The sequence below is a fragment of the Dromiciops gliroides genome, chromosome 5, assembly GCF_019393635.1.
Source record: "Dromiciops gliroides isolate mDroGli1 chromosome 5, mDroGli1.pri, whole genome shotgun sequence".
Taxonomy (NCBI): domain Eukaryota; kingdom Metazoa; phylum Chordata; class Mammalia; order Microbiotheria; family Microbiotheriidae; genus Dromiciops; species Dromiciops gliroides.
The window spans coordinates 196,927,646-196,945,113 of record NC_057865.1 but is presented as its reverse complement, the minus strand read 5'-3'; the positions used below and the strand labels follow the sequence as shown (position 1 = coordinate 196,945,113).

At 39.1% G+C, this 17,468-nt stretch overlaps 1 protein-coding gene across 1 annotated transcript in view; it reads left to right on the top strand.

Moving 5' to 3' along the window:
- The window catches only part of DYRK4 (dual specificity tyrosine phosphorylation regulated kinase 4), a 73,509-nt gene extending 57,607 nt beyond the window's left edge, over positions 1-15,902 (top strand). The window contains exons 14-18 of the mRNA XM_043968304.1: positions 1,778-1,950; positions 2,463-2,523; positions 9,074-9,203; positions 12,046-12,218; positions 15,617-15,902. Coding sequence (XP_043824239.1) covers positions 1,778-1,950; positions 2,463-2,523; positions 9,074-9,203; positions 12,046-12,218; positions 15,617-15,894 — 815 coding nt within the window. The 3' untranslated portion in view covers positions 15,895-15,902. The remainder of the gene's footprint in view (positions 1-1,777; positions 1,951-2,462; positions 2,524-9,073; positions 9,204-12,045; positions 12,219-15,616) is intronic.
- Positions 15,903-17,468: the final 1,566 nt, after the last annotated feature.

Below are 17,468 nucleotides of genomic sequence, written 5' to 3'. Positions count from 1 at the left end.
TGGTGCACACTCTCACTTGATCTAACAATAATAAGCTTGATGTGGGGTGTGAAGAGGGCTTCATAGGACATAGAAAGATGGTTTATGCAATGGGTGAAATAAGTTTTAGAGCAGAACTGAGAGAAGTAAGGGAAAGGGTTTAGGAGCAGGTATTATGGGCATGCTATTTGAATTTTAGAAAATGAGACTGTGAAACAGGACAGCTAGTATTGGAAACCCAACAGAATGGAAGGGAGATTGCTGTAGAATAATCCTGGCAGAACTAAATCAATAGAAAATTGGAAAAATGAATTTTTTTACAGGTTTTGTGTTAGAATCAAGGACCTTGGCATTTTGGAGTGCAGCTTCAGGCAGTCTCTATTTGAGGCAAGCTATGACTCCTTGATTGTAAGAAGACTCTTTGTGCTTTTTTTTAGCCAGAGGTCTCCAAACATTTTTGATTGTGTATTCCAGATGTGTCAAACTCAGGGCTCTAAGGGCAAGCAGTCCAAAAAACTCCTTAGTGCCACTGATGCCAGATTAAAATGTAATTGGGGGGCAGCTAGGTAGCACAGTGGATAAAGCACTGGCCCTGGATTCAGGAGTACCTGAGTTCAAATCCGGCCTCAGACACTTAACACTTACTAGCTGTGTGACCCTGGGCAAGCCACTTAACTCCAATTGCCTCACTTTAAAAAAATGTAATTAGGAAATGTTTAACAAAAATTTAAAAATACATTGCAACACAGATAATGATAATTTGTGGTTTTCTAAGTGAATGTGTGGCTCACAAGGATTGTTTCTGTTTTAGTTTAATACCTCTGGTATACTACATTAATAAAGTATTCTGAGCATCTAGCTCCTATATATATATATATATATATATATTCATAATATGTATAATGTGCTAATAATTAGGTATATTGTACAACTTGGGCAAGAAACAGACCTTTTCAAAGTGTGAAATAAATAGAAAATAATACTCGACACTAGAGTCAATAGTGAGCCATTGAACTTTATTGGGTAGGAAAGTGGAAAATCACTTTATCAGTTTTGTGGAAGATGGATTGAAGTGGAGGAAAGACTCAGGCAGGAAAACCAAGTAGGAAGTATTGCAATAATAAAGTAGAAAGTCAATGGGCCACCACTAGAGTGGTGACTGTATGACTAGAGAACAAGGGACAGACAGATGCTGTGGAGGCAGAAGCGAGATTTGGCAACTAAACTGACTGGATATATGGGATAAGCAAGAGTGAAGAGTTGATGGCGACATTGAAGTTGTCAACTTGGTTGACTGGAAGGATGATGGTGCCCTAATAGGAAAGGTCAGAAGAGGGGTAGGGCTTTGGGGGGTGGGTGGAGGTAAAGGATAATTTTGGGATGTCTGCAATGTAGATTTCAACCTATCCATGCCTGCTTATCCTGTGCTTTTCTCCTCTACTCCACCTAAAACTGTTTTCATAGGTAAAGTGAGGTTGGACTCAATGACCTCTATGGTTCCTTGTACTTCTAAATCTATGATCCTTTGGTCACTTTCCTCTTTAATTTCTTCCATCTTATCTTTTTCCTCTTCCTCCTCTCTCCTCTTTTCTTCCCCTTCTTGCCCTTCCTCTTTTCCTGTAAGCTTGAGGATTTTCAAATGGTCTCTCTAGAATAGAAGAAATTGACCAACAGAGCCTTTGGATATGAAGATTAGTTTTATAACCTACCAACCTCACTTGGGAAGATTTTTGGAAGGAGGGTGTGGGGAAAGATCAAGGACAGTCACATAAGTAGGCTCATGTCTTTCCCTCTGTAGTGTATACTTACATCCAGAGTCGTTTCTATCGTTCCCCGGAGGTGATTCTGGGCCAACCCTATGACACCGCCATTGACATGTGGAGCTTGGGCTGCATTCTGGCAGAGCTGTACACTGGCTACCCACTTTTTGCTGGGGAGAATGAAGTAGAGCAGCTGGCCTGCATTATGGAGGTGAGGCATGAGAACCAGGAGGTGGGGTTGACCATCCCCAGCACAAAGCCAAACCCAGACTGAGCAGATGTATACCAACTTCTGTCCCAGCATTAAGGGCTAAGACATTCACTTCTGCTCAGAATCTTGAAGAGATTGGTCAGCATGGGACCTGGACCAAGAAATCAAGTTTATTCTAAAGTTTTGTTGGTCCTGGAGCTGACCCATCAGCCCCAAAATCCTGATATAAGAGATAGCTTAGTTGTCACTCCTTGGGGGTATTTGAATCATTGAGCCTCTCCTGACATCTTTGGCAATGGAGAATGTCAGGTTGAGAAACCTAAGTACACCCAAGGCATGCAAGAACATGCAGGTAAGTGATCTTTAAGCTGCCCCATCTCAATGTACCTCTCTAAAGTTGGGGCTTAGTATTTCTTCAGAATAATATGGTAAGTGTTGATTTTTGTGTTCTTGACTTTATTCTTGGTAACCCCAATAAGGGTGAATGAACTCCTTTGTATTGTCTGTTGAAGGTGCTGGGTGTACCACCACTCTACTTAATCCAGAACGCCTCCAGGAGGCAGACATTCTTTGGTAAGTGCTCATGCTTACTCTGTGTTTTCAGGGTATCTAATGGGAATGTAAGATATAAAGGATTTTCAAGAAGTTTTCTGTTCATTCAAAAAAACTATATTAAGTGACTGCTATATAGAAGGCAACATTAAGACTCTAAATTGCAGAAAATATCTTTGGTTGAGGGAATCTTAGGAAATCACAGGTATGCACCAAAGAAAATGTGTAATCTACTGGGTGAGTCATTGAGGGAGATACAAAGATAAATAAGTCATAGGCTCTGCCTTTGAACTTACAATCTCATATTCTATTTCTAGTAACAGTTACCTAATTCTTTAGATTCCAGTCCCACAGAGCAAACCAAGATTGAATATTTTCCTTTGGAATGATTCAAATCAGAAAGAAAGTGGGACCAGTTCATTTAGTGGCAGGGGGTGGGGAGGGGGCTTACCATTGAAGTGGAGCTATGGCAAGTCTAGGAAGGGAAGTCCAGAACATATTCAGGGATGAATTTGACCAGGCCCCTGAAATAAGAAGATAAAAATAAAATAGAGCTTGAGATTTTGTATAGTGGATATTGAAGTCAATTGCTGTAGCCCTGCCTCCTCTCTATGATACTGCTCTGTATAAAGCAATATTAAAAGTATAACTTTCAGAGCTGTGCTACTAATTGAGGGAGTCTTAAGGGATTACAGGTATGGACCAACACACACACATATGCATACACACATACACACATACATGTATGTGTACCCACACCTATATGCATGTTTCTGTACATATACACACGCACACATGCATGTGTGTATTCACACGCGTGCACACATACATATAGGCATATGCTTCTGTACATATACATGCATGTATACACATATACATGTACGTGTGTATTCACATGTGTATACATACCTATATGCATATGCTTCTGTACATATACATGCATGTTTACACGCATACACACAATATACATGCACATACACACACAAACATGCACATATACCACTGTGTGAGACATACAAAAGGTATGAATGAAGAGGATGTGTTTTGAAGTGGAGTGATTTTTAGGGAACATTAGTGGGGAGGGAAGTTCAGTCAGTAGCCATCCCCCCTTCTATTCCCTACCAGCAATTTGTACTTACAGAACTACCTGAGTAGTATTTTACTTGCTCTCTGTTTCCTAAAACTCAACAATCCAAAGCATTAAAGGAAAATTAAAAGTAGTTTCTCATTTAGGAAAGGTAGAAGGCCTTGGGACTAGACTCTTAAAGGATTGAAACCTTACCCTCCCCATACAGAAATGTTTAATGCCAGAAGCATTCAGAAGTAGTTTCATGCTAGAAAGAAATTGGAAAGAGTCAGCCTGGTTTGATATCAGTCCAACTCCCTAGGAGCTAGCCTTAGCCTGGGTCCTATACTGCAAATTCTAGACACAATTCTGATATCCCCTGTGTGACCTCAGGCAAATAATTTCACCACCCATGACCTCAATTTCTTCCCTGTAAAACGAGAGGTTTGGATTTGACAATTTCTAGGGTCTGTTCTGACCCTGGGGTCATGCTACCATGAGATCAACACTACTCATTTGAGCACATAAGATGTCAACAAGAGATGTTAGTTCAAGTGTGAAATTGAAAGGCCTGTAAGGTATAGTGAAAATATGCCTGGATATAGAGTTAGGTAATGAAGGTTTTCATTCCATCTCTGATAACTTTACTCCCCTGTGTGACCCTGGACAAACCACTCACTTTATAGACAAATATAACACTTTGAGGTTTACTAGTTACTTTCCTTAGCCAATTTAGGTCCCAATTTCTCATCTATAAAATGATATGGTTGGAATTTAAGGTACCTTCTCACGATAGATTATATGAAAAGGACAAATTCAACTTAGAAATTAAATTGAGGAGCCAAAGTCTTCAGGTAAGAAACAAAAAATAGAGAAGACTGAGATTAGCCAAATGGTTGTCAGAATATGAGGTGGAAAGATGCTCATAGAGGAGAGATCAGCAATCCTAATCCAATAAAATGGATATTAATAGGTATCTACTATATCCAAGGCATTGTGCTAGGTTCCATGGATAAAAAACAAATGAATAAGTATCTGACTTCAAGGAGCTTCCACTCTACTGGGGATTTTATTGTTCATTCATTTCATTTATGTCCAACTCTTCATTTGGGGTTTTCTTGGCAAAGATACTGGAGTGGTTTGCCATTTCCTTCTTCAGCTCATTTTACAAATGAGGAAACTGAAGCAAACAGGGTCAAATGACTTGCCCAAGATCACACAGCTAATCTGTCTGAGGACAGATTTGAATGCATGAGGATGAATCTTGTTGACTTTAGGCCTGAAATTCTATCCACTCTACCACCTAACTGCCCCTTTACTGACGATACAGCAAGTAAAAAGATCAGTATAGATACAAATTTGATGAAGGGGAGAATAATAACATTTGAGAGACTCAGGAAAGGCTTGCCATAAAAAAAGGCACCTGAACTGATTTTTGAAGTAAAGTCAAAGATTCTAAGAGGTGATGGTGGTGAGGGAGTGCCTTCTGAGCATGAGGGATAAGCTTGCAATGGAAGTCATTGGAAAGGGTGATGACTTTGGAGTGAGAGGCTGTGGGTTCAAACACTGAGTACTCTACTTCACCCACTGAGACTGTGATTCTCTAGGTCTGAGCTTCCTTCTCTATAAATTGAGAGGTGAGCCTTAAGTTCCCTTCCAATGTCCTAAGTCTATGGCACTACAAAGACATGGATGTAGGAGATACAATGCTAAGTTTGGGAAAGAATAAGTTGGGCAGTTTGACTGTAATGTAGAATTCATGAAGGAGTGTGATATACAATATTAAGTCTGGAAATCTTAGGTTGGAGACAAGTTGTGAAAGACACTTAGTAGTTTATCCTAGAGGAGAAATTTTTTTTTTTTGCAGGGCAATGGGGGTTAAATGCCTTGCCCAGGGTCACACAGCTAGTAAGTGTCAAGTGTCTGAGGCTGGATTTGAAGTAAGGTCCTCCTGAATACAGGGCAGGTGCTTATCCACTCTGTCACCTAGCTGTTCCTAGAGGAGAATTCTTGAGCAGGGAAGTGGAAAGATAAGACCCGGTCTTGTAAGAAGATGGTTTTGGCCATGCTATGAAGTATAGATGAACCAGAATAGGGAGAGACTTACCATTAGGAGGCAAGAGACCTGATGAGAGGTAAAGAGAAAATGAACTAGTCTTGTGAGTGGAGAAATGGGGACCAATCCTATATATGAGATAGAAGAAGAAATCATAATATTTGACATCTGGCTGGATATGTGGAGTAAAGAAGAGGAGAGACTCAAAGATAACCCTGAAATGATGAACCTAGGTGACTGGAAAGATGGTGGGACTTTCCCTAGAAATAGAGAGATTTGGAGGAGGAAGAGATTTGTGGGGAAGAAAATGAGGTTCATTTGGGATGCCTATGGGACATTTACTTGAAGATGCTCAGTGGGCAGTTAATGATATAGGTTTGAAGCTTAGGAGACAGACTAGAACTCCTGAAGTCCTAGCATCCACCTATCAAGTTATAGGCAATACAAAGCGGGGAGGGCTGTTGAATGACAATTTGTACATAAAGATTCTATGTGGTATCTGTGTAGGTCACTAGATAAAGAAGATAATTAGGAGCTAATGAGATCACCAATAGCATTTCACAGTTATCATTTTGAGAAAACCAAAGACAGACCATAATATTGGGATTGTATTGGTTTTTATCCTACCTCAGGGGCCTGTACTAGCTATGGAATTTCCAACTGTCCTCTTTCCAGTTCCTGAACATGAAGAGCAATCAATTAGATTCCTCACCTCAGAGTTAACTGTAGTTCAGTGCATATTCTTTTGCACAAGCCAGTGAGTGTATCTATCCTCCTTGGTCTTCATGGATTCTTCTGCCAAGAGGATTTATACCCAACTATCAAGAAATTGTTAAATTAAGAGACAGGAAGCATTGATGCCCTAGGTCCTTTTAGAATTAGTTGTGGTCAGACAATGCCATTTTGAAATTTCCTGTCTTACATATGGTGAAACGGTCAAAGGTGTGATCATGCTGGTTTATGGCTTAAAGTGTTGGCATCAGCTCAAAAGCTGATTATTAAATTTCAAGTGTGAACATTTATACCTTGGAAATTGGCAAATGACAAAAATAAGGGTTTGATTTATTGTTTTGTTGATTGTCTACATGTAAGAAAGTGATGGAGAAAATGTTAATAATGAGGATTAATTTTAAAGGTGTATCATGTATAATTTTTCTTTCAGATTCCAGTTGTTAAACATTTACCAGCACACCTCTAGTTGTAGGAGTTGAGAAAGGTGAAGAAAACTTTTTTTGAGTTTTGGTCAAATTGTTAGAGGGTCATCAACAGTAATAATGAAGTTGAGGATGGTGGCAGAATATTGTCGAAAGTACTTTCAGTAACTGACAATGAGCCAGGTACTAGTCTTTGAGTGGATTCTAAAGGCATTCCTTGAAGAGGATTCCAGATATGTTCTGAGCAATGTCAACATCAATAAAATCAGTCCCTGGCCTCCCAAATATGTGTATTCACACATGTATATGCACATGCATTCATATGTATGCATATGTATACACACATATTTACTTACTTATATATGAATGAAAGAACAAATGTCCTACTCATGTGTCAAGAATGAATTATAATAGATAGAAGCCAGAGTATTTCAGTGGTACTCTCATTTTGCCAGGAGAAAGTAAGGAAAGCCTCCAGAATTTTATTTGATTTGATTTTTTTGTGGGGCAGTGAGGGTTAAATGACTTGCCCAGGGTCACACAGCTAGTAAATGTCAAGTGTCTGAGGCCAGATTTGAACTCAGGTCCTCCTGAATCCAGGGCCAGTGCTTTATCCACTGCACCACCTAGCTGCTCCCAGGCCTCCAGAATTTTGAGGGGAGTCCTGGTGGTAAACTTTCTGGAAGACAAAGATAAGAGTTGCCCAGAATGGGAGGGCATGGTTGGGTTGTGATCTGTATTACTGGGAGGTAACTTTTGAGATCACAAATTCATTTGAGTGCGTGCAAATCATGTACATACACATGTATATGTGTTTCTACACGTGTATACATATATGACATACATATAGACACACATATGATTTTCATCTTGGATGAGATCTTTGAGGCCAGTGTCTTTATAGATGAGGAAACTTGTGGGAAGATTCCCTAAGGTTATACAGGTAGTATGTAGCATAGCCAGGATTCAAAACAACATTTTCTGAATATGAATACAATTCACTTTGTTGTATCCCACTATAATTAGAGGTCATCAGTCTAGCACCTTCATCATGTAAATGTGGAAACTATAGCTAGAGAGGATGTTACTTATCCAAAGTCTTAGCACTGTAACTTGGGTGGGACAACTGGGGCTTAGTTCCAGGGTACCAAAATTTAGGGGATAACATGTGTACTTCTTTAGCAAGTAAGAATAATCAACTAAAATAAGAAACAGCTAGATATCACTCTCCCCTCATTCCTCTCCCCCAAACAATTAAAGGTCACATAACAGGTGGGTTTCTCCTCAGCCTGATCCTGTTTTCATGTCACCTCTGTTAATGGTCTGGTCTTCACCCTTAAGGCCTAAGTGTCCCAAGGACTCCACACCTTACCCCATGGGCCTTTGCTGCTTCTGCCATATTTTGTGGTAGAATCACTAATTATAGATCTATTAAGATCACACAAGTACTAAAGAAGTAGAACTAAGATTTTTAACTCGGGCTGCTTGACATCAAAACTAGCATTATTTCCATTAAACTATACTACATTTCAATTAAATTCCAATGTTAATTAGGTACTTACCAGATGAAAAGCATTTTGGTATTTTAAAAAAATCCCACTATAATCACTTTGTTTTACATTCATAACTTGTATCTATCCTCAAGTCATTTACCTGTGCTGATGATCAGGAGAATAATCCAAGTTATCTTCAAAATCATGTTTTGGTTGACTATTAAGTTTGGATTCTTTGAACACATAGCATCTGCTGGAGGGATAAGAGGGTGGTAGTGATGGTGCAAGGGAGACCCAGAAGTGTCACTAACAAATTGTTATTCAAAATTTTTGAAGTACCTAGTGGAGGATCCCCTTTGTTTGTTTGTTTTTTAGTGAGGCAATTGGGGTTAAGTGACTTGCCCAGGGTCACACAGCTAGTAAATGTTAAGTGTCTGAGGCCGGATTTGAACTCCTGACTCCAGGGCCAGTGCTCTATCCACTGTGCAACCTAGCTGCCCCAGAGGATCCCCTTTGAAATGGTGCGTGTGTGTGTGTGTGTGTGTGTGTGTGTGTGTATGTGTGTATACTTGTGTACTTACCCACAAATTCAATGCCTGTGCTTGGCATGGATAGGAGTGAGACCGAGGTGGGATTTCCTAGAATGAACTGAGTAGCCAGTTCTAATGGGTGGAGCTTAATTGATTAAGTCACTGACTGGTTACAGAGGATCAGGTAGCCAGTGGGAGAGCAGTTGGGAAAATATTTTAATTGCAAGGAATATTTGCACCTGGAACTAAAAATGAATGTTGTATCTCTAAAGATTCCAAAGGTTTTCCTAAAAATATAACCAACAACAGGGGGAAAAAAAGATATCCAGACTCCAAGGATCTCACCATGGTGCTGAAAACCTATGATACCAGCTTTCTGGACTTTTTGAAAAAGTGCTTGATGTGAGTTGGTCCAGGCATCTTTCCTTCAGCTCTTCCTCATTAATTTAGTCATAAATGCTCTCTTTCATATCTGGGCAAAATGGGGGCTAGGAAATACCTATTTCATCTTGATTTTTCCTGGCAGTGGGGTTTAAATCAAGTCCTTAAAGTCCCTTCTGCTGTCACCCTTCAGGTGACCATAGAATTTAAAGTGGTTTGCCAATATACATTATCACCAGGGCTAACAGAGTTTTAGATGACTGTTAGTTTCATTGCTTCTTCTCCTCTTTACCCATGTATTTTCCAGGGTAAAGATTGACTCACAGATTTGGTGCTACATAGCTATTGAAAGGGTCATTGTAATTGTTCGTATATGACAGGGATCAAGTCTCTTACTCTGAATCCTAGAAATGAGAATCTACCTAGTTCACCAGGCATAGTGAAACGACAAATTTTCTTGTCTCGTTTTCATTGAGATATGAAAACAGACTCAGAAGGGAGCAGCAGCAGTTGTAGCTGCAGCTCATATTTTTTAATGCCTTGAACCTTACAAAGTACTTTCCTTGAAATATCTTTGTGAAGGTTGATTATTATCCCTGTCTGACAGAAGAGGAACATAAGGTTCAGTAAAATTAAGTGACTGGGCTACAATCACACAACTAGTACATGTTAGAAATAGGATTTAAACTTCAGGTCACCTGGCTCAGAGTCTAGTTCACTTTTTATTTTTGTTGTGGAGCCTTGACTTCATTGGTATAAAGAATTCCCCATAAAGAAACTCCCTTTGCTGATAAAGATCAGCAACCACCAATTATAATCTTAGAGTTGTTTGATTATATAGTTAGTGTGTGTGTCAGAACCAAGATCTTCCTGGTTCAAAAGCCAGCTCTCTATCCACAATACCACACTACTGCCCTTATTTTTTTTATTATATCATATGATTTTAGTGCTATCCCTCTTATCAGTAAGATGCAAGGAGGTTCATTTAATTGTTGAACTGTGACTTGAATGTCTGGGATCTCTTATTGACTTAACCATGGACTAGACAAAAAATTTACGTGTTTTCCCCATCTTTGTAGTTTATCTTCTCTTAGTATGGAATAAAGAGGTAGCCCTGCTCTCTACTTTCTTCTCAGGGAGGCTGTAAAATAAATGAGCTTGCATTCACAAGCTACAATGAAACTTCACTTAGCTGGCGGTCTGACAACCTTTCCAAGTGAATGGCTTCACCGCTGAACTTCAGTTTCCTCATCTAACATGAGGGGGTTGGATTAGATGAGCTCCAACGACCCTCTAGATTAGATGACAACTAGAGTTACTAAGGTAACTCTAGAAGATCTCTAGAGATCTTCCAATAACTCTAAGATCAAAGAGCTGAGAATGTAGAAATAGACAATCACAAAAATGGTATGAAACCATGTATTTGTTTATATCAAAGACCTTTCAATCCTTAACTCTTAGGCTATTTACTCTTATTTTAATTATTTTTGAAATAAAATTTTAAACCCAGTTTCCTAGAACAAAACTTATCAGAAATATCAAAGTGGACGTTGATTAATTGATAAAATCTTCTAGATTGATTTTATGGGATTTCATATATATATATATATATATATATATATATATACACACTATTTCTTTTAAATAACATATAGAGTGGGCTAGGTTGAGCAGTAGATAAAGCACCAGCCCTGGATTCAGGAGGACCTAAGTTCAAATACAGCCTCAGATGCATGACACTTACTAGCTGTGTGACCCTGGGCAAGTCACTTAACCCTGCCCACCCCCAAAAATATATAGAGAAACCTTTAAGAACCCCATGCAACTAACTGAGAGCTAATTTTTTTTTGGGGGGGTGGGTCAGTGAGAGTTAAGTCACTTGCCCAGGGTTACACAGCTAGTAAGTGTCAAGTGTCTGAGACTGGATTTGAACTCAGGTCCTCCTGAATCCAGGGCTGGTGCTTTATCCACTGTGCCACCTAGCTGCCCACTATTTTTCTTAAAAGGTTGTGTAAATATTTGGTCTATATAACCAGAAGGTAATTATCCTATTGGTCTTTCTAGAATATACTTCCCTTCCATCCCCACAGACATATGATTTATGTAAAACCTGCATTTTACATAACTTTGATTTTTTTCAGTAGACATGCATGTCTACACATTGACTCATGTTTTAGGAATGGCTCATATTTAGAGTTGTCTTGGTCTAACAAATATGGTAATCCCTATTTTATAATGATTTTTAAAATTTTGAACCTGTCTTAAAATTAGAAGTATTTCTATGTAGGCTATTTATATATATTTGTGGGGCAAAGAAGGTGAAGTGACTTGCCGAGGGTCACACAGGTAGCAAGTGTCAAGTGTCTGAGGCCAGATTTGAACTCAGGTCTTCCTGAATCCAGGGCTGGTGCTCTATCCACTGTGTCACCTAGCTGTCCCCCACTATACTTTTTTTTTTTTGCAGGCAATTGGGGTTAAGTGACTTGCCCAGGGTCACACAGCTAGTAAGTGTCAAGTGTCTGAGGCCGGATTTGAACTCAGGTACTCCTGAATTCAGGGCTGGTGCTTTAACCACTGCGCCATCTAGCTGCCCCCATCCCACTATAATACTTTTTTAAAAATAGCCTACAGAGGCAGATAGGTGGCAGAATGGATAAAGCATCAGCACTGGATTCAGGAAGACCTGAGTTCAAATCCGGCCTCAGACACTTGACCCTTACTAGCTGTGTGACCCTGGGCAAGTCACTTAACCCTCACTGCCCTGCAAGAAAAAAAAAAGCAAAAACAACAACAAAAAGTATTATAGTGAAAAAAAAATGCAATTACAATAAGTAATTATCTGGGGGGCTTTGCTGACTTCTAGATGGGACCCTGCCCTTCGGATGACTCCCGACCAGGCTCTCAAGCACATCTGGATTCAAGAGTCAAGGAATCTTAAAGGCCGGTCCAAGAACCAGAACATGAGGAAAGCCAGCCTCTGCTTCCTCGCAGAAAAGAAGGAGAAGACCCAGCAGCAAGCTCGCTTGGGAAAGACAGGTGCAGTCCAACAATCTCCTAGTTTTTTAGCCCAGGCATTCACAGAGGACTTTGGACATAGACTTTTCTGGACTAAAAGTCCTTGGCTAATAGGTTCACCAAGTTCCACTTCAATCATTCTAGTCTTTTGCTATTGTCTCTTTAGTCTCTTGGTCATTCCTGTTTTGTGGCTGTCAACCACTTGCTGCTAATGGTGCAGAGTTTTCTATTTTCATACCCTTTCCCCTTCGGTGATTTCTTTTTTATTGTATTGTGGCACTTAAAAGTTCAAGAGACATAATTTCTGTGTAATTAGTCATTTCATGAATAATGGCAGCATTTTAATCAAAGAGGTCAGTGGTTGGGGCAGCTAGGTGGTGCAGTAGATAAAACACCAGCCCTAGATTCAGGAGAACCTGAGTTCAAATCCTGCCTCAGACACTTGACACTTACTAGCTGTGTGACCCTGGGCAAGTCACTTAACCTTCATTGCCCTGTTTCTCCCCCCCCCCCAAAAAAAAAAAAAAAAGAAAAGAGGTCAGTAGTACTCTGAAATGGCAAAGACAATCATGGCACCAGGTTCACAGCTTATATGCCCTTGAAAGAAGAGGGGTGTTCCTGAGAGTGGAGAGTGTCTCTTGACTATGATTGGTCAACAGTGAATGAGAATGAATATTACAATGAGGGGCTGGACTTCTTCTAATGAATTTGGATTATGTCATTTACTTCTAAGTTATTTCCAGCCTTGGGCAATCTAAACAAAGAATCTATATCCTCCAGAGCAAAAGATAATGGGCTGGGAATTTCACTTTATATTAGAAGTCTGATCTAGTTGGGTGGAGTAGCACTACCCAGAATGAGGAGAATGTTAATCCCACCTTCCATTGAGAGATTAGACAAGGAAATAGGAGAGGAAAAAAAGATGGGGTCTCCCCAGTTTTAATAATTGGCTATTAATGTGAGAGAAATGATTATGAACAGTATGAACCACACTCATCTAACCCATTCTCTTTTTTTTTCTTTTTTTTTTAGTGAGGCAATTGGGGGTTAAGTGACTTGCCCAGGGTCACACAGCTAGTAAGTGTTAAGTGTCTGAGGTCGGATTTGAACTCAGGTACTCCTGACTCCAGGGCTGGTGCTCTATTCACTGCGCCACCTAGCTGCCCCTCTCATCTACCCATTCTCAATTATCTGAATCCTTGTTGAATGGAAACAGCCTGAGGTCTACTGGGAGATTCGAATTATACTCCCAGTATAGACAGTCACTTGAGGTGTCTCTGGTAAATCAGCTAACCTCTTTGGACCTGAGATTCCTTCTGGAATCATTTACCATTTACCTCACAGAGTAATTTCAAATTATTTAAAAAAAACAAAAACATTTTTTATTTTTAGTTTCAAATTCTCTCCCTCTCTCAATCCCCCTCCCACTCATTGAAAAGGCAAGAAATGATACCCATTATACAATATCATGCAAAACATTTCCAAATTAGCCATGTCACTTTTTTTAAAAAAGCAATAAAAAATATACTTCAATTTGCATTCAAGAGTTCATCCGTTTTCTCTCTGGAGATGCATAGGATTTTTCATCATGAGGCCTTTGTTGTGGAGTACCTAAGTCTTTCACAGTGGATTATTGTTAAAATATTGCTGGTACTGTTGACATTGTTCTCTTAGTTATGGTCACTTTACTTTGCTTCAGCTCATATAGGCCTTCCCTTCATTATTTCTTACAGCATGATAGTGTTCCATCACAATCATATACCACAACTTATTCAGCTATTCCCCAGTTGATGGGCACTACTCCCCCAGTTTTCAATTCTTTACCACTACAAAAAGAGCTGTTACAAACATTTTCATACATATAGTTCCTTTTCCCTTTTCTTTGATCTCTTTGGAATACAGACCTCGTACACCTAGTAGTGGTATTGCTGGGTCAAAGGGTACACAGTTTTACAGCCCTTAAGGCATAGTTCCAAATTGTTTTCTGGAATTATTGAACCAATTCACAGCTTTACCAACAGTTCATTAATGTCCCTATTTTTCCACTTCCCCCTCCAGCATTTGTCATTTTTCTTTTCTGTCATGTTAGGCAATCTGATAGGTGTGAGGTTGGTACCTCTGAGTTATTTTTATTCTCATTTCTCTAGTTATTAGTGATTTAGACCATTTTTTCATGATGATAGCTTTGATTTCTTCTTTAGAACACTGCCTCCTCTCAGGGTAATTTTAAGGAAAGCTATAGGGATTGGCTAGATCTGTGATTTCATTGGTATAGGAAACCTTTGCATGAGAAAACTCTCCCTACCAATGTACCAATTTACTGCTTTGTAAATTATAAAGTACTATAACTTTATGAAAATGAGTTACTGCTGCTTCTACTTTTAAAGGTTAAAAAATATAATGCAAATAAATATAAGATACTATTTAATCTTATTTCATTTTAAAAATTCAAGTGAATCTAATATTGACTAGATTTTTATTGATACCAAATCTTTTATTGATCTGATTAATGTCTAGAACAGGTATGGGGAAAGTTTTTGGTTTTGTTTTTGCATTGAGGGCCCCTGTCAAAATCAATCAAGGGGGGCAGCTAGGTGGCTCAGTGGATAAAGCACTGACCCTGGATTTAGGAGGACCTGAGTTCAAATCTTGCCTCAGATACTTGACACTTACTAGTTGTGTGACCCTGGGCAAGTCACTTAACCCCACTTGCCTCAAAAAAAAAAATCAATCAAGGACCATATAAGTATAAAGCTATTTCATTTAGATTTTCTTCTAGAATGAGAGAAATATAAAGTGTTTTGCATATCATGCAAAACATGGAGCTTTTTAGCCCAAACAAGTTATTTTAAAATATGTTCTGTCTTAAATATAACTGAGAGAGACAGACAGAGACAAAGAGACAGAGACAGTGACAGAGACAGAGACAGAGAAGAGACAGAGACAGAGCCAGAGAGAGACAGAGGAAGGAGGGATAAGAGAAATGAATAGGTGTAGAAAGAGAAAAAAGTATAGCCAAAGTGAGTAACACAGAGAAGGGAAGAGAGATATACACATAATAAAAGGGAGCTCCGTCACAGAGAAACAGACACAGAGAAGACACCTCATCAAATAGCCTTTTGGGCTATTAGTACTAATAACTCTTAAAGCTGTTGTATTTTTGAAAGTGCAGGGCACAGATATAGCTAAGCTTTTTGGTATTTGTTCTAAGAGACAGAAGAAATTTGATTCTTGGGTTGTTTTCCCATCCTCAATGTAGAAGCTGAACTGTCAATGCAGAATACTGATACTATTGTTAGTTGGTATTATAATTCCCACCATGATTTTCCCAGGGACTTGACACCAGATATGGGAATGCAGGAAAGGGATACTCATGTAACCAGACTTTTTTCTTTATTTGCCTTTTATCTTTCTCTTAGGTGAAAAGAACTCTAGAATAGAGAACAGAGAAACAAGCAAAGATGGAGCTGCTGACAATGCTCAACATTCTGTTGACCAGCAGGTCTCCACCCAACCTTTGGGTGAAGGCAAAATGGAGATCTCAGGGGTAAACAGTGTCTGGTTGCCACCTTTAACAGAAGCCACAGGAAAACCAGAGGCAAATGAGGAACCAAAGGAGTATATAGGCTCCGAGGGAGGACATAACAAAGAGACAACTCCCAAGAACCCAACATCCTTCTTACCACCCATTGTATGACCTTCATTGGGGATGGATTCTGTTCCTTTCCACCAGTGATTTATATTAGAGACAACTCTTATATTGTACAATATTTCAGATTGTTGTTTTTAATTTATATAGGTTCATTAAAAAAAATGTCCATTCACACAGCCAGCTGGCATGACTCCTCTTGCTGGGGGTGTGAGTCCTCTCCCCGATAAATACACACATACACACACACACACACACACACACATATGCACACACACATGCACGCATGCACACAACCAGAGAAGAACCAGTGCTCAGGTATTTTTCAACCTGTGTCAAGAGTATTTTCCTAGACTCTATTCCAATCATTTTTATATCATTTAAACTGAATGCTGGCTCATATCTATAAATGAAATTTGTCTTCATTTTCTCAAGGTCAAAGAAAGACATAGAGGAGATAAAAAGCACCACTAAAGCTATTTCTTAAAAGTGAACACTATTAGGGGGCAGTTAGGTGGTGCAGTGGATAAAGCACCAGCCCTGGATTGAGGAGGACCTGAGTTCAAATCAGGCTTCAGACATTTGACACTTACTAGCTGTGTGACTCTGGGCAAGTCACTTAACCCTCATTGCCCTGAAAGAAAGAAAAAAGAAAAAAAAAGTAAGCTAGTAAAAGTGAACACTATTGAAAGAACATAGAAGAGAGAACACTGTGTGTTTATAACACTTTGGAGTGTTAGATCTGGGTCTAGACATATGGTTTGACAATATTCAACAATAGGGATCACTCACTCAGATTGTTTTGGTCTTTCATTTTTACTGTATTATCCCTCCATACCTTGTTTGAAAAAAAAATTCATCTCATTTTTAATGATACTTTTATTTTTACAACATATTAAAAAACCCACCCCAGACTCACCCAGCAAATAATTTCTTGTAACAAAGATTAAGAACAGTTCAGCAAAACCAACCCACATAGTACCTATATCTGATGGTATGTGCAATGTTTCATACCCATACTTCCCACACCTTTACAGTAAAAGGAAGGAGCCATGTTTTCTCAATTCTCTCCTTAGAACCTCTTAAAAGAAATGATATTTATATGCTGCTTTAAAATTTACAAAGGACTTTGCCTACACCCTCTTAAAATGAGTTATGTGCTACAGGTATTATTCCCATTTCACAGATGAGGAACTGAAGTTTAGAGCAGTTATGTGACTTGCCCATGGTCACCCAGCTAGTATCAGAGGTGAGATTTGAATCCAATGTCTTCCTGACAAGTTCTAGTACTCCATGTATTATTGGCCTCTTTTCAATAAAATGGAGGAGAAATATGGCCAAATTTAGTAACTCAACTAATCCATAAACAATGTAATTTTTCACATTATTCTGCACATCATATTCAGCATATTTTGAGACTGGTTCAGTGAGAAGCAACTGGAGTTGTGGACATATAGATCTGGGAATCATCTATTTAGAGATAGTAATTGAATCCATGCGACACATCAATGGATCAGTGTCTTTAAGGTCCAGTCATTAAATCAATTCAGAATTCACCTTGACTACACGATCACCTAGCTTATTTATTGCACTTGGTGAGATCACCAAGTGAGACAGCAGAA